Source organism: Zalophus californianus, chromosome 10, assembly GCF_009762305.2.
Source record: "Zalophus californianus isolate mZalCal1 chromosome 10, mZalCal1.pri.v2, whole genome shotgun sequence".
Classification (NCBI taxonomy): domain Eukaryota; kingdom Metazoa; phylum Chordata; class Mammalia; order Carnivora; family Otariidae; genus Zalophus; species Zalophus californianus.
Genome location: NC_045604.1, coordinates 64,723,071 through 64,749,551, shown reverse-complemented (window position 1 = coordinate 64,749,551; position 26,481 = coordinate 64,723,071). Strand labels below are relative to the sequence as shown.

General features: G+C 45.5%; 1 protein-coding gene across 1 annotated transcript in view; it reads right to left on the bottom strand.

Moving 5' to 3' along the window:
* Window positions 1–26,481, bottom strand: part of KIF26B (kinesin family member 26B) — a 442,287-nt gene that overhangs the window by 60,254 nt on the left and 355,552 nt on the right. The window contains exons 9-10 of the mRNA XM_027612815.2: window positions 24,102–24,285; window positions 9,454–9,613 (exon numbers count right to left, since the gene is read on the bottom strand). Coding sequence (XP_027468616.1) covers window positions 9,454–9,613; window positions 24,102–24,285 — 344 coding nt within the window. The remainder of the gene's footprint in view (window positions 1–9,453; window positions 9,614–24,101; window positions 24,286–26,481) is intronic.

The window sequence follows — 26,481 nt, the reverse complement described above, 5'->3', positions numbered from 1 at the left end:
TTTGTCCTGATCTTGCTGCTAGGAGTAGGGTGAGAGAAAGTTGGTGCAGACAAACAAAAATGAAGAGCCACGGTGGGTGCTGCCCCCAAAGGACTGAATATTGTCAAGTCTCTTAAAATAGACTATCCTTCAAATTATTAACAAATTTACTATAACCTCCAGTTCCTTCCAGTCTCTCTTTAGTAGATCAAAATGAAACTCAGCTCTCTGTTAAAGAATTACTGGTACATTAGACAATTTGATACAACTTAACTGCTCCATGACTATAACTATGTGAAAATTGTTCAGTTACACATGAACTAAATTATCCCCTCATTTGCATGGACAAAAAAAAATCTATTAATGCTCAACTGAGCCTGAACCAGTTGTGAAACAGGTGAGAATTTATGGCTGGATACTCTGATTGAAGCTCTATTAACGTTCAAGACAGTTTCTTAATGAATTAAGCCGCAACTCATTTGTATGCTCCATCCCTTCTAATGTCTAATTGTGCCTAAATCTGGCCACCCTTGAGCGCTCACGGGGCCCTCTGGGTGCCCAGGGGCATCTCAAGCACTCTGTGCACTGGCCCCAAATGACCCAGTTTGGCTGTTTTCTTCCAGTGCCAGCATGACTGGAGATATGGTGATTAGTTATCATTAAAGGTAACAATTAGCAGTGGATTCGGAGTCCTGCATTTGGCTCAGCAGTTTATCATGATTTGCGTCAGGCAGGATCTACATCACTGCGGCCAATGACGGGGCAGCCTCAAACGGCTCAGGTGTTTCAAGGATGGGCTGTGGGACACTTGACAAAGCCGCCATGTGTGGGAACGAGAGAGTGGTGTAGACGAGCAGAGGGCTTGAGTCACCACATCTGCCCAGACAGCCTTCACTCCAGTCCTTCTGCTTCCCTTAGCCTCGGGCCCTCCTTCCCATGGTGGCGGGTGAGCACTCGGTGCTCGGTGCTCGTGTGTTATCAGGGGTTGGACCTGGTAAGTGCACTGGAGCGTAAATTGCCCAAGGGGGGAGAGCACCTGTGTTATTCTGCTGCATCCCCAGTGCCCTGCATATCGTAGGGGTCTGATAAATATTTTTGAATGAGTGAATGAAGGACTACATGGGTAGAAGAACTTACAAATACTCTGAGTATTCCAAATTATTTCCTATATGCTTGCTAGCCTTGATTTGACTTAGAACAAAATCAGTCCCTGAAAACCACTAGCCAGGTCCTTTGGGTCAGGATTCACCTTGCTGATCAGAGCAGCACTGAGCTCCATGATGAATGGAGTTAAACTCTATGTATCACTTGGGATTGGAAGTGTAGGGTGAAATTTGTATCATCCGGCTTTGTCTTGAAAATCTCTTTGGAAGAAAACCCTTCTCTCGTGCGACCCAACATGGTCAAGTTTTGTTTCAGTGTTGGAACACATCATGGTCTCTGGCTGAGCACCAAAAGGACTCACCTTATATTTAAGGGCCATATTACATGAAAAGTCTGCATCTTTAAAGATTTGAATCCCACCCTGGTCAGTGGGATACCCAGATACAACTGAGGGCACAGTAGCATCTGACCCCCAACTCCCACTCACCCTCAGGCTTGTTGGACTCATTGAGGGAAGTTGTAGGTAGAGACATTCATGTCCTCAAGCCATTACTTCTCTCTTTGTGTGGAGTACATAGGGTTGGATGCTCTTAAATTAAATGTCTGTATCCCGCAGCAATCCTACCCATATATTAGGTGCACACTCTCATTGAATCAATTTATGAGCTTTCCATTTTTTTTACTATGTTATGTTAATCACCATACATTACATCATTAGTTTTTGATGTAGTGTTCCATGATTCATTGTTTGCATATAACATCCAGTTATGAGCTTTCCATTTTAACAAAAGGTAATTACAATCCATTTGGCCTTTCAAAATCAAGGAAGATAGGATGGTGCCAAGTGTCCATCAATGGAAAAATGAAGAAAATGTTATACACACTCCCTCTCCCTCTCTCTCTCTTGCTCACAGACACACGCCTACACACACAATGCTCTCATGCGTATACGTATACGTGTAATGGAATATTATTTGGCCATTAAAAAGTTATTTCCTGTCACTTTGTAACAACATGGGTACCCCTTGAGGGCATTATGCTACAAGAAAGAGGTCAGAGAGAGACAAATACTGTATGATCTTAATTATATGTGGAATTTAAAAACCCAAACTCAGATACAGAGAACAGATGGGTGATTGCCAGAGGCAGGGGAGCAGGGGGGTGGGGGGACAGGCAAGGGGACCCACGCCGGGGCTCACATCTCAGCGCCGGGCCCCCAGCCCCTGCTGCAGACCAGCTTTTAGAAACCACAGGCATGTGACTACACAGTTCTTTGGGAGCCAAGCCTGAAGCAACTTCCCAAGTTCTAGCTGACAGATTGACTCCCTGGCCGGCCAGCTATGGAAAGGCCCACAGCTGCTCTTATTGGGGGGGTGGGGGGTTGGAGGCAGCTCGTTATCCCGTGCCCTGTAGCCGGCTGCCACCCTCCCCTCCAACCTACCCCTTCCCTGCCTTTCTCATCCCCTCAGAACTTCGAGACGCAGGCTGGGTGATAACCTCTCCTATTCTGACAGATCTTTTCACCCAGAAATGCCTCCACGCACCTCCTAGAAACTTCCAGAGAGGGCTGGAAACTTTGTTTTCGGCCGGCCATGCCCGGCAGGGGAACCCGGTCACCCTTCTCCTGCTGGAGCCCGCCAGTGGGGCAGGGGGCTAATGGGGGTCCCGGGGGCCCGCGGCCTGAGAGAGCATCACGGAATCTGCCGCTTCTCCCATCACTGGGCCAATGAAAAGGCTCCACACACTGTCAGGCAGGAGCACAGAAATTAAGAAAGACAAAAGCCTTGTGACACTCTGCAGAGACCATCCAGTAGGTGCTGGCCAGAATGGGAGTCCCTCTGAGAGCCATTTAAGGAGGTCGACCCAAGCCCTGTTGTCCGACATTCTACCTCAGGTCCTGCGTCCAGATTCTGAGTGAGGGGAGTCTCACTCATTCCCACACTCTTACTGGGTATTTCTGATTTGGGTTCAGCGGCATGGGTCCCCTTCCCTCCTCCACCCTCCCCATTCCACTTTGCTCACTGCCACGAGGCTCCAGGAGTCTGCCTGCCCCGCCGTGGCCATCCCATAAAGCGGAGGGCTTGGACACTGTCCCTGCCTGCACAGCTGGCCACAGCCGGGCCCCCTCCTTGGAACCACGCCTTCACTTCCAACCGACGACACACGCTTGAGCTCTGCAGATGCAGCGGACCCACTGTCTCAGCTCATCTGCTCTTGTAACCAATACTGATTGAGCGCCCCTGTGTTCCGGACACCGTGTGAGGAAGCGGTGGCACCGTGGGGCAGGGAAGCGGGCTGTCACCCACCAGCTGTGCAAACGTGGCCAACTGACTTATCCCTCCTGTCTCCGGGTTCCCATCTGTAACACGTGTGCTCACAATAGTGCCTATGTCGTCAGGCTGTCGGCAGAATGATGCCCATCAAGCATCTGGAACAGTTTCCGAGGCACAGTCGGAGAACAACGACTATGAGCTGTCATCATTATGCTCCCATTATGAAATCAGCCAAATTTTGGGCTCACTCATGCACCATGCTAACTACCCAGGACGTTGCTGGAGAACCAGAAAATAAGTATCGGAAATGATGTGCTGCTTCTCCCTGCGACCCAGCAAGTCCACGAATTAGAAACCTCTATCCTCTTGGAAAGATTGAGGAAAAAGTTCCCATCTTTCTTTCTGCCCTTTTATTCACTTCCTGCTACAGCACAAGAAAGGTCTGACCGGTGAGGCCTGAGCAGGTCCAGCCCAACACTGTCTGTCTGTCTGTCTGTCTGTTCGTCTCCCTCCCTGCAAGTCACATGTTCTCTCCGGCACTTGAGCCACACGACTGCCCTGCAGGCCTGCTTCTGCCCGTGGTGGGTCCTAGCATCTGGTTTGTGGAGGGACAGGGGACCTCCTTGCACTCTGCCAGGATTAAGCAGATAGACAGTTTTAATTCCCAATCATACTCTTGTAACTATTTGCCAATTGGTTCAGAATCTGGAGGGGAGAGGGTTTTGTTAGTAATCCCTGGGACTGCACATAAAGGAAGGAAACCTCCTGAAGAGCCAGGAGGGAAATGAGATCGTCTCCTCATTTCTACCCAGTCCTGCAAGCACGTGGCCCATAATCCAGTGGGGATAAGCCACAGACGAGGGGGCAAGAAATGGCCCTCTCGAGAACAGAAAGGGGGATGTACAGAGTTTGGGAGCCAAACCAGTGGAGAAACGACTGATGTTTGCACCCAGGGCTTGTGGCCCCAGCCGATTTCTCCCCAAGTGACCTGCGTGCTTCTGGATAAACCTGGCAGACTTCATTTCCTGGTCATGCTGCCTAAACTCTTAAGAAAATACTGTCAGTCTCTGGAAATGCTCATAATTGAATATGAAGATACCACTGGCCAGGGAAGTAAATGCAGCTAGGAGGGAAGAACAAACGAAAGAATGTTCAAATCTCATAAAAAAAGGGGGGGGGGTGTCTACGTCCTGGTGATTTTTCCAGACCCACTTTCTCTGCATCCTAACAGTCATTAAAATGTATAAAAATGAATACTTTTTGAAGCAGCAATATAAGAATTATCATTGCTATGGTTGCCTGGCAACCTGAGACTTTAGTTATTTTATTTCTAAACAGGGAATGCTATAAACCAGTACCCGGAGTTTGTGCAAATAGTTCTAAATTGATGTTCTCCCTCTAAATCAGGAGGAGGTAATACAGCATTAATGTACATTTAAAGGTTGCTAAATACGCATGTGTGTCTCTCTCTCACACACACACTCACATGCGCACGCGCGTGCGCTCCCAGGAAGATTCTTAGAGTTTCTATTCTGTGCTATCTTCAGTAAATCTGGAGAATTGTTATTCTTTTACATTTTTCGTGGAAAATATCTATTTAATTTTATACTAAGTATAAATAATACACGTTTGAACAAACCTTTCATCTCCCATGTGAACCGGGGAAATAATACTTCAGGTAATATCGATCCATAGAGCCGTTCCCGAGTTTCGCAGACACCGAGTGGGTCTCTGGTTTGGGAGGACCAGAGACTATCCAAGTGGCTACTAGGAGAAAATATTTCTCAAGACCAGGAAGCAAGTCCTGGAAAGGCCTTCTGAATTTAGGCCTGCGGCCCTTGGCACCACCCCCATATTCCACACCACACCCTGTCACAGATGAGAAGTGTGGACATTCTGGAAAAGCTGCCTCTGTTAATGAAATGTCATTTCTCCACAAGTCACAGACTTGATTTTGAGCTTCCAGGGCGGCTCGCTGGCTCGAATGGGCCGCTCTGATGTTGGCCCGTTCCTAATATGACCTTGGTTCCCGACCTCACGAGGGCCTGAGGAGGAGACGTGCTCCCATCCCAGACTTTGATGGTGGGCTCCTCGTTGCTTCTGTGGAGCAGAGGCCTCTCGCCGTGGCCTCCGTGGTGGTGTTATCGTGAGCTCCAGCCTGCAAGCCAACAGCCTGCCTCAGGCCCCCTGCTGCCACCAGCAGATTCTCCACAGAGAAGGGGAAGGTTCAGTGACGCCAGACAGGCCAGTGACCGATGCAAATAAACAAGGAGGGGGTCTTGGTTGGAACTACAGACCAAACCCGTTGAAGAGAAGCATCAAGCATCCCCTCCTTCGTGGGACTGTAATACAGAGCTATGTCTCAAGTTGACTCGGGAAGAGAGTCTCAGACACAACACAAAAGTGTCTCGGAATGATCTTCCGTGACCTCTTGTTAAATGGAAACCAAGACATTATAAAATATCTGGTGTTTGGAAACAGGACAAGCATCTTGTTGGCAAATCAGCAAACAGATCGTTTGGCCTATTAAAGTAATTCTTTCTCCAAATGGAGTAACAGTTGTAAATGAAAACAGACACTTCAGTACGGAGGGTATGTCTCCTAAGGGTCTGTACCCCTCATAGGACAACATCTAAAAGGGACCAAACATTCTATATCGAGAGACTGGGTGGTGGTTAGGATGTCCCAGTCTCTGGAAAGACTGTAGTCCTGCAGATCAGTTGGGACATGATAGCACTTAGACCAAAGCTAAGTTCACATGGACAGATCCTTGCGGTAGCCCTTCTGGGAACCAGATCCAGTGGTGTGTGTAATACTGGATTCTGGCATGGGAATTTGTTAATGCCTTGGCCTATTTTTTTCTCATCTACCAAATGGGAAGACTGCTATTACATTGGTACCCAGGAAGGGGCGGGGGGGCATAATAGCAAATGGGTACAGCCTGCTAGTGCAGAACTAAAGAGGGGGCTGGAGTCGTTGGTGGTCTCCCGGCCTCCTCTGCGTGCTCTTCTGAACGCAGGATTGATTTATAGCACTCGGACCAGCCGGCAAGCCTGTGCTGGGTAGCGGCTGAGGCTGGGAGCCCGATCCGTGCCTGCCTGACATCTACAAAGGCAAAGTCATCTGCAAAGTCAAAACCACTCAGAGCACCCCTAAGGTGCCCACGGGAGTGTCTGGGTTGGGTAATGACTCCAGACTCACATTCGAGCTTGTTCCCATGACAAATAGTCTGAGAGGATGATGAAGAGAAATGAGGACAGGCGGTATCCCCTCCGTGCACATTCCAGTTAATTTCCCAGAAGCAAACACAAGTAATGCCGGTTCCAAGCGCCGAGTTGTCTGGGGTGACAAATGAAGAGGTAGTGGGGTTCTGTGGCTTTGGAGGGGTGGGGAGGGGTTAGGCATGTGGAGTTTCGTTTCTCTGGTGTTAGCTGTAAGTGAGCAAGAATGAGAGAAAGCTGCCAGGGCAGGAAACCTCCCCTCCCTCCCAGAAAAGATGAGGTCTGACACGTGAAAGGTGTTTAGTGCGCTAACAAAATGCTGCGTAATGTGGCTTTAGAGCCTTGACTGAATTGATAAAGGATATCTGAGGCCTCCCGCTGTGCTGAGGGCCCCCTGCTATGCACAGCAAAGGCAGCTGATGAGGCTGGGGGAGTGGATTGGCAAAGTGGGTTCAGTGCTGCCAAGGTCTCAGAGCCCTGGAAACTGATGCAGTTTGAGCCTCAGATCCTGGCTCGGGGATCTGAGTAAATCTTTGCCTTCTTTTCCCGGACCTTGAAAAAAGAGAGGTCCTAGTCGACGAATCACTCTGCAAAGCTGATTTGCAGAGGCCAAATACTGAATATACACCAAGGCTGAGGTGCTAGTACAGCAAGCATCTTTTAAGGCTCAAACACAAAGATGGGCATGAGGGACTGAGGGACCCTAGACGAGTCACTGGTAAACGAGTGTTTGGGGGAGGACGGCCAGGCTGCCATGTTTCCCAGCACCGAGCAATGGGTGGCCTCACAAGATCTCAAGGAGGGTCCTGACAGTGGGACAAGTCTAGGTCTGGAGCCGACGCTGAGTTTATGTTAAGTCTGTGCTTACTTCACACATACAAACAATGTAATCATCACTCCCACAAAGGCTATCATGCGAAGGAAGAAAACTGGAGGTGAAGCGGGGAAGGGTGGGGTGGAGGGTTCACACACTGTCAGCCCTCCCCAGGGAGCAGGTGTCCGGTTCTCGTGACTAGCTGGTGCTGCATAGGTTTCATTTAACAACTGCCCTCCAAATACTCCTAAAAACAGTTCTCGATGTTTCCCTGTATGTTTACAATGAAATTCAACTAGAACCAAAAGGAAGTTACTTTCTCTGAAGTAAAAGTCATTTCACATGCTCTCATCCAGCCCCCCATCACCAGTTCAACAAGTATTTGGCTGAAATCCTAAAAGCGTGTCACTCCACAGAAATGTGAGAGACATAGAAGATATATAACCAGTGACCTAGAACATGGTATTTTGAATTTTGTTTACATCATGATCTATTCTCACATTAATAGACATGTTTCCCTTTTTATGGACAGGGAAACCAACTGAGGCCATTACGCTTTCCTTCCAAGTCTTCAGCCCTGACGGTACCAATGCAGACCTTTCTTTTTTTCCCTTTTCCCTTCCTTCCTCCGTCCCTCCCTTTCTCTCTTGTAATTACAGGTTGAATTTATTCAACTGCAGAAATGAGACTGAATAAAACTTTATAAACCTTCAACTTGAAATTTTTTCTCAAAGAAAAGGGTCCTCACGAGGGCTGGGAAAAGCATTTCTGGGTTTATCCAACGAAGTTTCCAAACGGATAGGATTATACCTACTATTTAAACTCCTAAAATCAGTCTATGAATGGTCTTCCTGAAGTAAATCACAGCATGGGCATCACCTTCAGGCAGAGGGGAAGAAGGATTCAAGGACTCGTCCCGAATCTCACTCATTATAGAACAAAGGGGCCGACTTAATATTTTTCCTCCCACACAACAGTGACTTAGATTTTGCATGATTCTACATATAAAAAAAAAAAAGGCACCATGCACCTTTGCTTCATCCTCATGGCAACTCCTCAGGCGTTCTTCCCATGAAGGAAACGTGGGTAGGCTCAACCAGAGGATCATTACTCATTATTGGCTACAGCGTTCTAAATTTTACAAAAAACTTTCACACACCTACCATTCTGAGTCTCATATCCTTGTGACGCAGAGAAGACTATAGCTAGAAGTGACAGTTTGTGGCGCGTGAAGGTTCGGACAGCTCGTGAGGGGAGCAGCTGGGCCTTGGCAAGGGTCTGAACAAGCAGGGGGCACCCAGCACCATTACCACGTTGTTCAGGGGCAGAGCAGAGTCAGGTGATGGTGGTGAGGGGTGGCCCCTGGCTGGGTCATTCATGGGCACGGATGACATGGCCAGGCTTTGGCCATTCCAGACATAGGAGCTGCTCTAATTTCATCCTCTCGGAGGATAACAGAAGGAGGGAAAGGATCCGAGGAGTGGAGTAAACATTTGCACGGGACGGTGGGTGGGAACGCCAAGCTTTAGGAGCTCTCCTAAGTAGGGTTGCCAGATAAAATACAGGATTCCCAAACGTCTGTGCAATACTGGGGGCATACTTCCACTAAAAAATTATTTGTTGCTTCTCTGAAATCCAAATTTTCCTGAGTATCCTGTATTTTTATTGGTTAAATAGGACAGCCGGCTCCTAACGGAAGGGTAGCTCAATCCTCCACCCTTCGCTGTCATTACTATAAAACATCTGTGTGATGGTGGCAATGATCTACCAGTAGCAACTGTGATTGGAGACCCCAACCGAGAGAACTTCCTATTCTCTCCGACTTGAGCAGCCTGAAGTCAGGATTGGAGCAAATGGAAGTATTTTCCCAGCTTTTGAATTTGAAAGATCATGGACTACACAATCGTTAGCGAAGGCTGTTTGGGCAAAGAACTCACAGTGCGGTCCAGACTATCCCTCTGTCATGTGCATCTTCCCAAGATGTCACTGGACTGAGAGTCCCACACCCAGCCCTGGCACCATGTTACCCCAGGCCCATTCATCCAGTGGAAGGGTCACTTACTTGTAGGGGATGTGTTTGCTGCCGTTGACAAGAGCCAGGATGACATTGCCCAGAGCAGACAGTGAGAGGCATAGCCCTGAGCCTCCTTCCCGATTTTTGCTAAGAGCTTTCACACAGCTGCCGAGGTCAATGAGGTGCAGGCGGCTACGGCCTCCAGACACTGACACAGAGAAGACAAGAGAAGAGAGAGGTGGTTAAGTTCTGGCAAATGCTCGTCTGTCCTTCGGGTAGTTCCTTGGGAAGTCTGAGGGAAAACTAAAAGGGGAAGGAAAAGGTTGACATTCATGACTTAGTAGGAAACCCCAACAAAATCATGCTAGGATGCGAATAGCATGGTCCTCTTGAATTCTGTCCACCACGCATCACCGACCTAAAACCTACTGACATTCATCCTATAAACAAATGAGTAATTCCTGTAGGTTGAATTGGAGGAGATTTCAGAGAAGGTAAATGTCCAATAAGAGGAGGATAAAGTTTGACCTACATGACCTTTGGATAGAATTGTGAAACTGATCGAGTTGCATCTGAATAGCCCAGGAGAGATTATGTGCTTTGGTTGATCATCACAGAGCCCCTGACTGAAAGCTCAGCCAGCAATCAGGTTGATACCCCAAGGTAAAATCAAGAAGAAGTAACAACCAGGTGCAGAGATAGGGAAAAACCCAAGTATTTGCTGAGTATCTACCAAGTGCCAGGTGCTGCACAAACACCATTCTCATTCAGTTCCTGCAGTAAAACCGTAAGCTGAATACTCTTGTTCTTTTTTAAAATATGGATGAGAAAACAGAAGTTCAGAAAAGTTAAGCAACTTGCTCATGAGTACCTCTGCTTCTGGCCTGGATGAAGTCACAGGGACAAGGTCAATGGTCTTATCTAAAAACAAAACGTATAAAGTGACTGTTTCTAAGACAGTAGACATCAGGCAGTAAAAAGGACAGTGATCCCTGGGAAGTGGGTAACAAAGAAGGTCATCACTGCTTATGTCCCAGCTTACTGCCTTACTCCCTGCGCCTCAGGGATGGGGAGCTCAGGGGGAATGCAGCAGACTGTCAGAATTGAGGGGAGAGAGTGGAGAGTCCAGGGAGACCAAGGTGGCAACAGCTGGCAGGACAGAGTACTGGAGAGAAGAGAACTTGGGATTTGCAGAGATCCCTTCAAATATTCAACTGAGTACTGGTCAGTACAGGCATGTGAGGGAACCACACATGCTGGGGAGTTAGCCACCTGGAAGGTTTAGAGGTGACAGCACATAGCACACACACAAGGCCAGGAATAATGCCTGTTTCCAACAGCCAGACTAGAAACCTCAAGATTTAGATTCACAGGGCATTGGGTGGGGACCCAGAAGGGTCTCGCTTCTGCAGTGGGGAACACTTGGCCCTAGATAAACATAGACCAGGTCCCACCTACCAAATCTTTTAAAAGCAAGATCAGAAAGGATTGAACTGTTTACAAATAACTGTATCCCAAAACAATGCTGAAGATTTACAAAATACAGAGATGTCCAGCATCCATCAAAAATAAGAAGGCATGCAAAGAAGAAAAGGAGACTCATAATGAAAAGATATTTGAAACCAAGCAGAACTGACTGATACTAGATATTGACAGTGAAGGACATTAAAATAGTTATGACAGTATTTCAGGGGCGCCTGGGTGGCTCAGTTAGTTAAGTGTCTGACTCTTGAGTTTGGCTCAAGTTATGATCTCAGGGTCAAGCCCTGCAGGGCTCCACAGTGGGTGTGGAACCTGCTTGGAATTCTCTCTCTCTTCCTCTCCTTCTGCCCCATCACCCCCCTGCACACGCATTCCCCCTCTCTCAAAAAACAAAAACAAAAATGAAAAACCCAGTTATGGCAGTATTTCAAATGTTTAAAAAGTTAAGTAGAACATGGGATAATTAAAAAACTGTATCTGTACAGAGCTGAAAACTATGAGTTGAAAAATATACTGGATCAATGGCAGATTACACATTACATAAGGAAAGCCTTGTAAATTTGAAGATAAAGTCATTGAAACTATCCAAAATGAAACAGAAAAAAATTTAAAAATAAAAATGTAGAAAAAAAAAGAGCTATAGGGCAATTTCAAGTGACCTGATATGTGTGTAATTGGAGTCCATGAAGGAGAAGACACAGAGGGCGGTAGAGATAAAATGTTTTAAGACATAACAACCAAGACCTTCCCAAATTTGATAAAACCCACAGATCCAAAAAGCTCCATGAGCCCCAAGCCCAAGAAACATGAAGAAAACTATGCTAAGGCACATCATAATCAAACTGCTTAACACTGGTGATAATGAGAAAAATCTTAAAAACAGCCAGAGGAGGGAAACAGGTTCCATATAAAGGACTAAAGATAAGGATTTGGCAGCTTTCTTGTTGGAAATAATACAAGTGAGAAGACTGTGAAGCAACATTTCTAAAGTACTGAAAACTGTCAACCTAGAATAATATATCCAACAAAAGTATCATTCTAAGGCAAAAGGGAAATAAAGACTCTTTCAGACTTAAAAAAGCTGGAAGAATTCACCAAAGCAAACCCACAGAGGATATACACAAAGGAATGAAGAGTTCTGGAAATGATAACTATGCCAATAAATGTACACTTTCCCCCTTATTATTTAAATCTCTTTGAAAGATAATTGGCTGCTAAAGCGAAACTAAGGACATTGTCATATATGGGTTATAACATATGCAAAATCTGAAAGTTCGATGACAATAGCACAAACGTTAGAAGTGAGGAAATGGAGGTGCTCCACTGTAGGGTTCTTACTCCATTCATGAAGTGCTATAATATCACTTGACAGCAGACTGTGATAACTTTTTTAAAAAAGATTTTATTTATTCATTTGAGAGAGAGACAGACAGAGAGACAGAGAGAGCATAAGCAGCAGGAGAGGCAGAGGGAGGGGGAGAGGCAGACTCCCCGCTGAGCTGGGAGCTTGATGTGGGGCTCGATCCCAGGACCCTGAGGTCATAACCTGAGCCGAAGGCAGACACTTAACCAACTGAGCCACCCCAGAGCCCCCAGACCGTAATAACTTAAAGGTGTATATTATAAACCCTAAAGTAATCAGTAAATAGTGAAGAGTGACAGCTATTAAGCCAACAAAGGATGTAAAGTGAAATTCTTAAAAATATTCAGTAAATCCAAAAAAGGCAGATAAAAAAAGCAAAGGAAAAGAAAGAACAGATAAGTTGAATAGAAAACCTATGGAAAAATAAGAATTTGGACTAAATCATGTCAATAATTACATGAAATGTAAATAGTCTGAATACTCTTATTTGAAAGGTAGAAATGGTCAGACTGGATAAAAGAGCGAGCCCTTACTATTGGCGGCTGCCTATGAGAAATGTACTTCAAATATAAAGAAAAAATCCATTAAAAGTGTAAGAGTGGGAAAGGCTATACCATGCAAACAGTGGCTGTAAGAGAGCTGAACTGGTTATATCAATATTAAACAAAAGAAACTGAAGACAAAAAATGTGAATAGAAGCAAATAGGAACATTTCATAAAGGGGATGATTCATCAGAGGTCCTAACAATCAAAAATATTTACGCATACTTGAAGCAAAACCTGATAGAACTCCAAGAATAAGCGAGTCCATAATTATAGTTGCAGGTTTCAAATAACACTTTCTCAAGAATTGATATAACAAGTAGAGAGAAAACCAGGAAAGATGTAGAAGATGTGGAAAACACAGTCAACCAACTTGTTCTACTTGACATTTATAGAACACTCAACCCAACAACAGCAAAATACACATTCTTTTGAAATACACATAAAACATTTCCCAAGGCAGACCATATTCTGGTCCATAAACCAAGTCTAAATAAATTTTAAAGGATTCACATCAAAGTACGTTCTCTGACACAATGGAATTAAACTAGAAGTCCTTATGGAAAGATATCTAGAAAATTCCCAAGTATTTTGAAACTTAACAAGACAGCTCCAAATAACCTATGGTCAAATAGGAAATCAAAATGGAAATTAGAAAGCGTTTTTAAGTGAATGAAAATTTGTGAGATCACTGAAGAAGTACGGAGGAGGAAGTTTATAGCATTAAATGCCTCGATTAGAAAACAGAGGTCTCGGGGCACCTGGGTGGCTCAGCCATTAAGTGTCTGCCTTCGGCTCAGGTCGTGATCCCAGGGTCCTGGGATCGAGCCCCACATCGGGCTCCCTGCTCAGCAGGAAGCCTGCTTCTCCCTCTCCCACTCCTTTGCTTGTGTTCCCTCTCTCGCTGTGTCTCCATCCGTCAAATAAATAAATAAAATCTTTAAAAACCAAACAGGTCTCACAACAATGATCTCAACTTCCACCTTAAGATATAAGAAAAAAAATGAGCAAATTAAAGATTAACTAGCAGAAAGGAAAGAATGAACATACAAGCAGAAATCAATGGAATAGAAAAGTAAAAACAATAGAGAAAATCCATGAAGCCAAGAGCTGGTTCTTTAATAAATCTCTGGAATGACTGATCAGGAAAGAAGGAGAGAAGACACAAATTACTAATGTCAGGAATGCAAGAGATGGCCTTGCTACCGTTTCTACAGATATAAAAGATAATACGGAAATATCACACCAGTCAATTAGACGATTGGAAGAATGGACAAATGTCTTAAAAGATGTCAAGTCCCAAAGCTCCTTCAAGGAGTAACAGGTAAGATGAATAGATTTTTGTCCATTAGAGAAATAGGATCTGTAGTTAACAACAGTTAACAAGCTTTTCAGAGAGAGAATTCCAGGGTCACATGACTGCACTGGTGAATTCAACCAAACACTTAAGAAATGATAAAGTATAAGAATGGAAAAGGCTATACCAATTCTACACAAATTTTTCCTGAAAAGTAAATAGGAGAGCATATTTCCAACTCATTCTATGAGGTCAGAATTACCCTGATACCAAAAACAGATCAAGATATTACAAAGACAAAAAAAAAAAAAAAAGACCAATATCCCTCATGAGCATGGATGCAAAATTTCTAAACAAATTAGAGAACCACATTAGGAAACTGTATCTAGGAGCATATAAAAAGGACTTTACACCACGAGTAAGTGGGATTTATCCCAGAAATGCAAGACTGGTTAAAAAAAAATCAATATAATTTACCATATTAACTAAAAACAAAAACAAAAACTATAGGATTCACTCAGCAGATGCAGAAAAACATTTAACAAAATTCAACATCCATTCCTGATTAAAATTCTCAGCAAAATACCGCTCAGAATGCAGTATCCTCAGTTGGATAGTTTCTGAAAATTCTACTGCTAACATCATACTTAATGGTAAATGATCAAATGCCTTCTAAAATCAGGAATGAGACAAGAATGTCCACTCTCACCATTTCTATTCAATGTTGTGCTGGGGGTTGTAGCCATGAAATAAATCAAGAAAACAGAAAAGGTATCCAGATTGGAAAGCAGGAAGTCAAACAGTCTATATTTATAGACTCACATGATCATCTGCATAAACAATCTAACAGAATCCACAAAAAAAAAAAAGCAACAAGAACGAATCAAGAGAGCTTAGCAAGGTTGCAAGATACAAGATGAACAGATAAAAATCAACTTTTTTTTAAGTAGGCTCCCTGCCCAATGTGGGGCTTGAACTCTTGAACAACCGCAAGATCAAGAGTTGCATACTCTACTGACTGAGGCAGCCAGGTGCCCCTGTATTTCTACACAGTATTTACAAACAACTAGAGATTGAAATTTTAAAATACCATTTACAGGGGCGCCTGGGTGGCTCAGTTAAGCATCTGCATTCGGCTCAGGTCATGATCTCAGGGTCCTGGGATGGAGCCCCGCATCGGGCTCCCTGCTCAGCGGGGAGTCTGCTTGTCTCTCTCCCTCTGTCCCTCCCCCCACTTGTGCTCTCTCTGTCTCTCTCAAATAAAATCTTTTAAAAAAATTAAAATACCATTTATAACAGGATAAAAATATGCAATACTTCAGCAAAAATTCAGCATATAGACAGATCTATACACAGAGAACTACAGAATATTGCTGAGAGACATTCATGAAGACCTAAAAACCAGAGAGAGAAACTGTTCATGAGTCAGAAGACTCAGTATCATTAAGATGTTAATTCTCGCCAAACAGATCTATAGATTCAGTGTAATCCCAATCAAAATCCCAGCAGTCTTTTTTGGTAGAAAGTGATGGTACAAAGTCAGTTTAGAAGCCGACTCTAAAATTTATATGGAAATGCAAAGGACCTAGAATAGTCAAAACAACTTTTTAAAAAATAAATACAGAACTGGAAGGCTAATAGTACAGTATCTGATTACAAGGCTTCCTTTTTTTAAATTTTATTGTTATGTTAGTCACCATACAATACATCATTAGTTTTTGATGTGGTGATCCACGATCCGTTGTTTTCGTATAACACCCAGTGCTCCATGCAGTACGTGTCCTCCTTCATACCCATCACTGGGCTAACCCTTCCCCCCACCCCCCGCCCCTCTAAAACCCTGTTTGTTTCTGAGTCCATAGTCTCTCATGGTTCATCTCTCCCTCTGAGTACCTCCGCTTCATTCTTCCCTTCCTTCTCCTAATGTCCTCCATGTTATTCCTTATGTTCCACAAATAAGTGAAACCATATGATAATTGACTTTCTCTGCTTGACTTATTTCACTTAGCATAATCTCCTCCAGTCCCATCCATGTTGATGTAAAAGTTGGGTATTCATCCTTTCTGATGGCTGAGTCATATTCCATTGTATATACAGACCACATCTTCTTTATCCATTCATCTGTTGAAGGGCATCTCGGCTCTTTCCACAGTTTGGCTATTGCAGACATTGCTGCTATGAACATTGGGGTGCATATGGCCCTTCTTTTCACTACATCTGTGTCTTTGGGGTAAATACCCAGGAGTGCAATTGCTGGCTCATGGGGTAGCTCTATTTTTAAATTTTTGAGGCACCTCCACGCTGTTTTCCAAAGTGGCTGTGCCAACTTGCATTCCCACCAACAGTGTAAGAGGGTTCCCCTTTCTCCACAACCTCTCCAACATTTGTTGTTTCTTTCCCTATCCATTTTTGCCATTCTAACTGGTGTAAGGTGGTATCTCAGTGTGGTTTTGATTTGAATTTCCCTGATGGCTAATGATGAACATTTTTTCATGTGTCTGTTAGCCATTTGTGTGTCTTCTTCAGATAAGTGTCTTTTCATATCTTCTGCCAACTTTTTGACTTGATTATTTGTTTTTTGGGTGTTGAGTTTGAGAAGTTCTTTATAGATCTTGATTTCAAGGCTTCTTATAAAGCCACCATAAACCAAGACAGTGTGGTACTGGTGTAAAGAGAACAATGGGAGAGTATACAGAGTCCAAAAACAGAGCCACACAAATATGTACAAGTAATTTTTAAGAAAGGTAATTTAGTAGAGAATAGTGTTTATAACAAATGGTACTGGAACCATTATATATAGCTCAGGGTTGTGAGAGCAAGCCGTGCCGTGGGCTCCACATTCAGTGCGAGGTATGCCTGAGATCTCTTTGCCCCCTTCCCCCCGCTCACATGCGCGCTCTAAGTATATGTGTGTGTATATATATGTATATATATATATATATATATATATATAAACTGCATGTCTTTTACCAGTATGTTAGGTTTTCAGAAGCACTTTTATCAGACTGAAGATATTGCCATAATATATACACATATATGCAAAAGACCCTTTAATCCATACATTGCCCAATTTACTGAAAAAATGAATCAAAGACCTAAATATAAAACCTAAAATTATAAAACTTCTAGAAAAAAAGCATAGCATGAAACTTTTCTGATCTTGGGTTAGGCAAAAATTTCTTAACTATGAAACCAAAAACGTGATTTATAAGAGAACACACAGATGAACTGGACTTCGTGAAAACTGACTATTTCTGTTCTTCAAAATACATGGTTAAGAGAACAAAAAAGCAAGCCACAGACTGGGAGAAAAGATCTGCCAAACATATATCTGTGATAAAGGACTTTTATCCAGAGTACATAAAAAACTCTCAAAACTTAATTTTAAGACAAAAACAATTTCAAAAAGGGCAAAAGACACTTCAGCCAAGAAGTTTTGAGGGTGAGGGCTATGTTCATTGATTGTATGGATGCCTTCATGGGTGGATATACATATGGCAAAACTTACACAATATGTGGATTGCTGTATCTCAAGTGTATCTCGTTAAAGCTCATTAAAGCTATTTTGTTTTTTTTTTAAGATTCTAGTTGAGAAAGTGCTCAAATTAATTTTGAGAAAGAGAGTACACAGGGAGGGGCAGAGGGAGAGGGAGAAGCAGACTCCCTGCCGAGCAAGGACCCTGACGCAGGGCTCGATCCCAGAACCCTGGGGCCATGACCTGAGCCGAAGGCAGACGCTTCCCCGACCGAGCCACCCAGGTGCCCCCGTTTTGTTCTCATCCAGGAACCCTGTCATGACCGTCCTTGTCAGGGGGAAGCTGGGCTTCACCCCTTCGAGACCTGTGCCCCTTACCCTGTGCCATGTGGACTCAGCCAGTCCCCGAGACGGCAGGGGTACCAGGCTCCCTTTTTGCCCCCGCCCCACTCTCTGAGGGGAGTGCACCCCCAGCACATGACCCCAGCTTCTAGACCACTCCCCGGGCAGCAGCAGACTCTGGTTCCTCAGGCCCCTGCATTCCCACCTTCCAGGGGGGCTCAGCTCCTCCTGCTTCTGGGACAGCTACGATTCCCTCTGCCTCCCCCGCTCTGCGTGGACGGCAAGCCGCAAAGGTAGACACAGAAACCTCTGGAAGCTGTTGTGGAAACCGTGACTTTTGGGGCAAGGCGGGAAAAGGGGTTGGGTGGGAAAGTAGACGCAGGGGGTGGGACGGGGCGGGGTCTGGGTCCCGGTGGGCGTGTGATGGGCATATGGCCAGTCTCTGGGCATCCCCACATCTGCTCACCCTGTAGGATGGAAACATTCGGGAACCACCGTCCTAACCCTCACTTGGCCTCTACTGGGCCCCACCCTCAATGCCCACATCTAGGAAAAAAGGTGATGAGTGTTTACGGAAAGCCCAGCATTTCCATTCATGGGGGTCCAGTGACTCTGGTACATCCATGGCCAAGAACTGTTCATATCAAGGACGCTACATTTTCTTCACCTTCTGCTCTCCCCAGGAAAAACCCTCATGAGGGAAGATAAAATATGTGACTTCTCTTTTATCCCATTTCGTATCATGCAAGATCAGGTCACGGCAGCATGCTAGGGAAATAGTTATTTTTAAAGCAAAATATCATCTGCTTTGCAACCTAATTATATAGACAAGAGCAGCTCACATATTCCACCAGTGCCGTAGATTAAAAGGCAAAGACAGGGACTGGTTTGGACTTTCAGACTCTAATAGTCCATTTGATGTAATGGAATAAAATGCATAATGTACATGGAGTAAAACAGAAGACAGAGAACAAAAGGCAGTTTAGACTGTGCCGAAGAAGAACGTTATAAAATACCTATAATTATAGCTGCATGACTCAAAACGGGAGTCACATTCAGACAATGGAAAATCGAGTCTGTCCACCGTGGCCACTGAAGTTGGAGCGGCCACAGAGTTCTGGATTCCACACATGGGGCTTCCTCGGAAGGGCGCAAGGTGAGCGCACCTCAGCCATTTGCTACTGGCAAGAACGTACGTTACTACAGATGGCTGGAGAGAAAGTTCCGTAATCGATGAACAGTCCGAGCAGGTAAGAAGCAGATTCCTCGCCCACTCGTCCGATTTCCGGGGTCGCAGCTGCGGGGTGAAAGGAGCTAAACTGCCTTCAGTCACCCTTCACTCACCCTCTCCTGTGTATACGTGGTAAGTCTGGAGCTTGGCCAGACCCAAACACCCACATGCCTTACTCTCCCTACAGGAAGCAATCCTAATTTCACCCCATTCCTGAGCCACCCTCCTAACTCACGTTTACCAAGTACCCAGGATGTGCCAGGAAATGCTCTTCTCCGATAGCACTTAATTCCTACAACAATCCTGTAATGCGAGACTCGGTTCCGTGGGGCAGATGAGGAAAACGAAGTTCACAGGGCTTAAATAAATCGCCCCTCCATAAATAAAAAATAAATCGCCCAACATCTAGAAAATCCGGAGCTAACTGTGAAGCATGTAGAAGCTCTTTTAACCCAACTTCTCCTAACTTCGTGGTTCCCAAACTTGGCTGCGCATCAGAATCACCTTGGAATCTAAGAAAAACACAGATGTCTGGCTCCTACGCCAAGGCTTTCTAATTTAACGGGCCTGGAGCGCCCCACGGGCACTGGGTTTCACCGAAAAGCTCCCCAGGTGACTCTCAGTTGCAGCAAAATTTGGGCACGGCTTCCTTGCTGCGTGGCCCTCACCTGTGAGGCATGTCTACTGATGCCCTAGGCACCTGGGATCCTCGTGGCCCATGCCGGCTGTTTTCTCATTCGCGCTCTCTTGCTCCCCGCACATGAGCTGTATACTTAACAGGTCAGCTGGGTTCCCTCCTGAACCGAGTGATGCCACTTGTCATCACTTAGCAGAAAATAGAAGCAAATCTTATGCAAACCCGTAAGATGTGATTGTGTAAAGAGAGCTAATGTTTCTTTAACAACTAAACCCAATGCTTTGGGAAGATGAGATAAAAATGAGTTATTTTTTTAAAAGATGCTGAGGGGCACCTGGGTGGCTCAGTCAGTTAAGCATCTGCCTTTGGCTCAGGTCATGATCTCAGGGTTATGAGATCGAGTCCCGTGTTGGGCTCCCTGCTCAGTGGGGAGTCTGCTTCTCCTTTTCCCTCTGCCCCCCTAACCCCGCTCATGCTCTGTCCCTCAAATAAATAAAATCTTTTTAAAAATAAAAATAAAAAGAGATGCCAAATTAGGTGGAAATGCAAAATTATAGAGTGGGAAACAATTTAAGAATCTAGAAAAGGTCTAATACCAGCTGGCTACATAAATGTCTTTTGAGTTCTTGAATCACTTAGAAGAAATTTAAAGCAAAACCCAGACTTTAATTTAAGCATGGTTTATAAAAGCAGAAATTTAGGTTGCAAACTCATCTCAAAGAGAAAACCATGGCCGTGTATCAGAAGATGGTTGAGTAAATACCCATCTGTATGTTTTTAGTTAAAATAAAATGTTCATGGCATGAATGTATCATTTTACAGGAGTCCCCCTTTTGACTTTTTCAATTAATCATCTCCTGATTGTGTTGCACGAGAGGACTTCTCTGAACTCACACCATCTGCTGATGTGACAGATAACCGGAGGGTCTTTCTCTTTTAGAAACATAGCTAAACGAGGTAACAGAGAAATACACTGATGTTTTGAAAACATAGCACACGTTCCATTTGATTTAATACAGTGTGGATAGGCTCCTGATAGACCCATCTTTATGAGGAGCAGTTCTTGATAATTAGGGCCTTCGGGCTCTTTCCCAAGGCTCGAATTCCATCAGGGGTTCTCAGCCTTTGCAGATGAGCTTGGCAAAGCGGGGGAAGGTTCCAGAACAGGTGGAGAGTTAGCCCCACTAAGATTGCAAAAATCCTTTAAGCTGGGGCAATATTTTAAGCCTAACCGAATGCTATGTGCAAAACAGTAATACATCAATGTAGAATTTTCTCTTCTATCCTGATTGGACACATTTAAAACATTTTTGTCTGCCTCTTTATATGTGCATATGTCTGCACACATGTTGTGCATATAAAATACATACATGTGTAAGATTCAGGTGCATGCACACACATGGCTAGTTCTTGCAGGGACATCTCTCTGAAATCCACCATCTAAGCTTCTGATGGCCCGTTCACAACAGCACGCTCTGCTCTCTGCTTCCCTGCAGGGTAACTAATTAATACTTTCCTTTAATTGAGTTCTGGCTGCCAGGTCCACAGGGATTATTACTTATATATAAGCAAAAATTTCCATTTTAAACAACACTCTGAATCTCGTTATATTTTATGTAAATATAAATTCACTGAAGTGAAGTGAACCATGGGCCGGAGGCCGGCTATGCACATCTTGGCGAGGACTCCTGTCCTCCCGGGAAGCCGGGTGCTGTGGCAGGCAGGTGACGTCCCCTGGTGTCTCCCCCACTCCCTTCGCATCTACAGATACATTAGAAAGTACCGAAAAGGGTTTTGGGGAGCCATTAATGGTACTTGCTTTTTCCTTTACCCTGAATTTATTATTTAAAAGCAATTTGCCTTCACGATGTATAAACAGGAAGAAGGGGAATGGGATGTTAAATATTCCATAAGTGCCCAGACGCGCTGCAAAGCGACAGGTTCAGGGAAAGGCCCAGCCCACACCTCTGGGAAGCTGAATTTCAGGTTCTTACAGTTACAGTCATTTAATTAACTGTTTATTTTCAAGATTCCTCCCTATTTTCAGGTTCCAAATTGAGAGCAGAAACACGGGGGGGGAGAAAGTGAAGAACTAAAACAGTTGTTTTCAGCGCGGTTTGAAAGGAATGAGGACGAGATTATACCATCTCCTGAGATCTTCCGCTCAGCGCATTTGGAAGCAATTTGGCTGAAAATTCGGATCTTTTGCGAGTCACTCTCTGCTGAAAGTACAAGCACCCATGGCAGGCTCTGATTATTATCATTGTTATTGACTTAAAAGAATAGAAGAGCTTGAAGAAATGAAGCTTAAATAAAATTTAAAAACTTAAAAGAATAAAACATTTCTCAGACTCCCACATTCATGCTGCTAAGACACAACCCAGAAAAAAACAATGCGGGCAGAACTGAAAGCCAGCCTCCAAGACCGGTAGGGGGATAATTCTGTGACAAGTCTTAAAGGTCTGGATCTTCTCATCCCTTAACCCAATCCCTTGTTTCCTTCTTTGAGAAAGTTTTTCTAAACGGATGTGCGGTGCTCGGTGTGAGCCCATCACTGAGAATCAATCTCCTCTGGAAGTTTCCCATTCAAACTATCTTGCTCTCCCCGCAGTCAGACCCTCATGACCCTTCTGGTGTAAGAGAGGTCCAGTGCCTCACCAGTGAGGCCAGTATCTCTAGATTCCTGGGCAGCCCCAAGGCCAGGGCGGTGGACAGGGAGATCTCAGGCCTGGGGGTAGGAGGAGGGGCAGGGGCAAGTCTCCGGGCTCGGTCTAGAAAAACAAGCAAACAACCGGTACACACAACAATGTGGATGAATCTCAGATGCATTACGCCACATGCAAGAAGCCAGACACAAAAAGGCCACATGAGGACTACGTGATTCCACTGATATGAGGTTCTGTATAAAGGCAAAACTAAAAGGACAAAAATCGGGATCAGTGGTCGCCAGGGGATAGAGGCCGGGGGAAGGGAGATTTCGGTGCTGATGGCTTTGTTCTCTATCTGGATGGTGGCGGGGGTTACACAACCATACAGATTTGCCAAAACCCATCTAACAACGCACCAAAAGGGTAAGTTTTTCTAAATGTAAATTGGACTTCTTGACACCTGAATTAAAATAACAATTAAGGCGAAGGAGCAACGGCAGAAACCGGGCCAGCGGACGCGTTGAGACTGGGGAAGGGCAGAGCGTCCACTGGGGGCAAGAGAAGCCCTGAGCGCTGTCTCCAGGATACTGGTTTCCAGGTCTTTGGGCAACAGGCAGACTTGCGGAGAAACTGGGAAGCCCATCCCCTGATCCCAACTGGATGCCTAACTCCAAGCTCCACCTAGAATTAGGTTTGTTGATTGCCTCTGTGTTAGTCAGTTAGCTTCACAATTGCCAGGCACCTGGGTTAGTCTCCTAGCTCGGGGCTAGTGATTGTTTCCTGGGCACCCAGTGTCCGGAGGCAATCATTTTCAGCGAGCACTGGGGGCCAACGGCCTGTGTTTTGAAAGCCCTTAGAAGTGGGCATCGAGAGACTAGGGAAGCCCTGTGGCTCACAGGGGAAAAGCCCAGCCGGGTCAATGGACCACGTGGCCCATGGTCCAAAATCCCACCTGAGACACTCCCCAGCACGCAGAGCGTACATGACTGGGCTGGCAAAGGATGGAGCACTGCACTGAGGTCAGTGCTGGATTTGTAGCCCAGAGGGGACTGTGTACCCAGCACACTGGGGTCCCGGGGGTGCAGCTCCTCACAGAGCTGGCCAGAGCCCTGGGTCTTACAGAGAAATGCCACCAAGGGACGGAGGCAGCCAGAATCCGGTCATTCAAAAGTCTGATTTATAGACTATTTTAAAAAAACATGCCTTTGTTTCTCCCAGGTCCACAGAGTGGTCTCAAGCTAATGATGAATAACCTATCACCAGGGTGCTTGGGGTGTAAATCTTGGTCTTTCCTGAAGAGCACCTGTAAAGTGTGTGAACGAAAAGATAGGACTAACCGATTGTTTTCCATTTAAAGTTTGCTCTCTCTCTCACCGTCCCCTGGGAATTGCCTTTGTCCATTATCCTTGTCAAGGCAAACCCTTTTCTCCTGGACAGTTCAAAGTAACCTGCAGCCCAGACTCCCTCATCGTCTGGAACTCCAAATCACACTCGGTACCGATGCAATGGTACCCCGCTGAGAAAGGGTCAGGGATGCTCGGCTGGCTCAGTCGGTGCACTGAGGGGGGGTGGTCTCGATCTCAGGGTCATGAGTTCAAGCCCCGCCTCGGGCACGGGGGGGGGGGGGGGTCAAGGCTGCCCTGGCTGACGGGCTGGGCCAGGCCGGGCCTGCACTTACTTCCCCCTTTCCCGCTCTTCTCCATGCGATACTGGTAGATGTGCAGGGTGAAGAGCATGTGCGAGTTGCGGTGGTCGTCCTCGTCACAGTCTTGCTGGCTGCCCCGGCGTGAGGCAATGGCGGCGTCCAGGAAGAAGGCGGCCTTCTCGGCCGTGGGCGCCCGCAGCTCACTCTGGTTCTGCAGCTGGAAGACACAAGCCAACAGCTGAGGCCTCAGACCGAGGAGGGCCTGCACGCCACCCACGCCTGGCCCTCGGTTCTGCAGAAAAGCTACGTGCCTCTCAGAGGCTGGGGATCCTTCTGGAACAAGGGCCTGGACTCACGTGCAATTCTCTGCTTCACGAATCCTTTTCTGGAAGTTAATATTGAGCACGCATCGTGGATGAAAGCTAGTTTTACCCATTTCACAGTTTGAGTCTTAGCGGGTGCGAAGAGCGAGTGGTCGTATCCGAGTGACCAGGGGGAGCAGGGGGTCCAGCCTGATCTCAGCAGAGCCCAGCAAACCCATACCCTGGGCTATCCACCTACCTAACAAAACCCAGCGGAAGCGACTGCGTCCTGATCTCAAAGACTAGAATGTCTTTGAGACAACTACAGGCGGGTGACACAGTGGGATCTCAGGCCAGACAGCACTGCCTTCCCGAAGAAGGAAGAACCAACCTGGTTCAACCAAGAACCAACCCTGGTTAGCTTTAACTCCACTCCCAATTTCTCCAGTGGCTTAAAGCCAGTTTCAGGCTCACCTGTATGAGCATGGTTTAAACAAGACGTGGAAACACCCAACATACTTGAATGTCTCATCTCTGTTGCTTAAGAAATACCTATTTTTATCTTTAGTTTTTAAATTCACGATCATGGCATATTAAGAAAGCATTGTGGGCCACGTGTGTAAATCCTGAGATCCCTTAGAAATTAGAGTAAACTTGCATCAGAACAGTATCAGAATTCAACTAATACTCCTTCTTGGGGAGAGAAGAGGATACATCTGATTTATTCAAAGAAACAATCTGCGATATATGCCCCAGGGTTGGTACACATTCTGACAATCTTCTATTTCTGACTCTGACCGCACTTCTCATTCTGAACTGTGAGAGCTGATTTTGGAACCTGGCACCTTCAAAATCCTCCCTTCAAAGAGAGACTCTGTTGTGTTTACTGTCCTGTTCTTACTACGGCAGAAAGATAAGCTAAAGATTTTTTGTGATTTTTCAGTAAGAGTTAAAGAGGATGTCGATCAGTTCTTCTTAGTCTTCAGTGAACCCGATCCTTCGCCTACGTGGGACTTCACTGGCAGAATTTTTATAAAAGTGAATGGAGTTGTAAGTAAGTGATGAATCACTGAATTCTCCAGAAACCAATATTGCACTATACGTTAACAAAATTTAAATTAAAAAAAACGTGAATGGAGGCTACATCGTATTTGAACATCCAGGTAATTCTCGGAAAGGGAACAGCAGGCCCGTACCACTGAGCAGAGCTTCTCAAAGCGTGGTCCCTGGACCAGCAACTTCAGCGTCACATGGGAACTTGCTAGACGTGCATGTTTTGGGGATTTATCCCAGGCCTCCTGAATCAGAAATTCTAGAAATGCAGCCAACTGTGTTTACCTAGTCCCCCAGGTGACTGATGAAGACTACAGTCTGAGAACCCTTGGCTTCAGCTTTGCAAGACCTATTAGTTTGCATTCTGATTAGATTCCATATCCAAATGGTATTGGATGCACCTGTTAAAACTATGAGCGGCCAATTTTACTCAGACATGGTACCCACCGTTAAGCAGTTGCAGAGAACTAACCAAGCAATCCCAACTGACAAAGGAGAAACATCTAAGAGGGCTTCCCGGAGGAAGTGACATGGAGCTGCTACCGAAGGGTAGGGACTTTGCCAGATGAAGAGCAGGAGGGCAGGGGGAGTGTTGCGTGCACAGAGGTAAGAGGGAGGATGGTTGGCGTCTGAGGGCCTTACAACAGAAAGTGTGGTCAATCACTGGGAAGCTCGGGAGAAACTCATAATCAGGGGCCCTATCCCAGCCCTACTGAGCCAGAACCCGCATGGTCACGAGATCCCCAGTGACTCATATGCATACTGAAGTTTGAGAGGCTCTGCGTTTTTAGGGACCTGCATGTAATTTACGAGGAGTGGCAAGAGATGATGCTAGAAAGGTAGGCAGGGGGCGGGTCACGTGGGACTGTGCAAATTATGACGAGTTTTGCACCAGGGGTCGGGGAGGGATTCATAACAGGAACAGAGGGATCTGAGGTGCTCAGATTGGAAGAACGTGGCCAGGTGTGAGTAGATGGGTGTAACAGGGAGGTATCCTCACCTGTGCAAACAGATCCCACCTGGGATGAGGCAGGGACTCATCGAAATGAACTTATCTA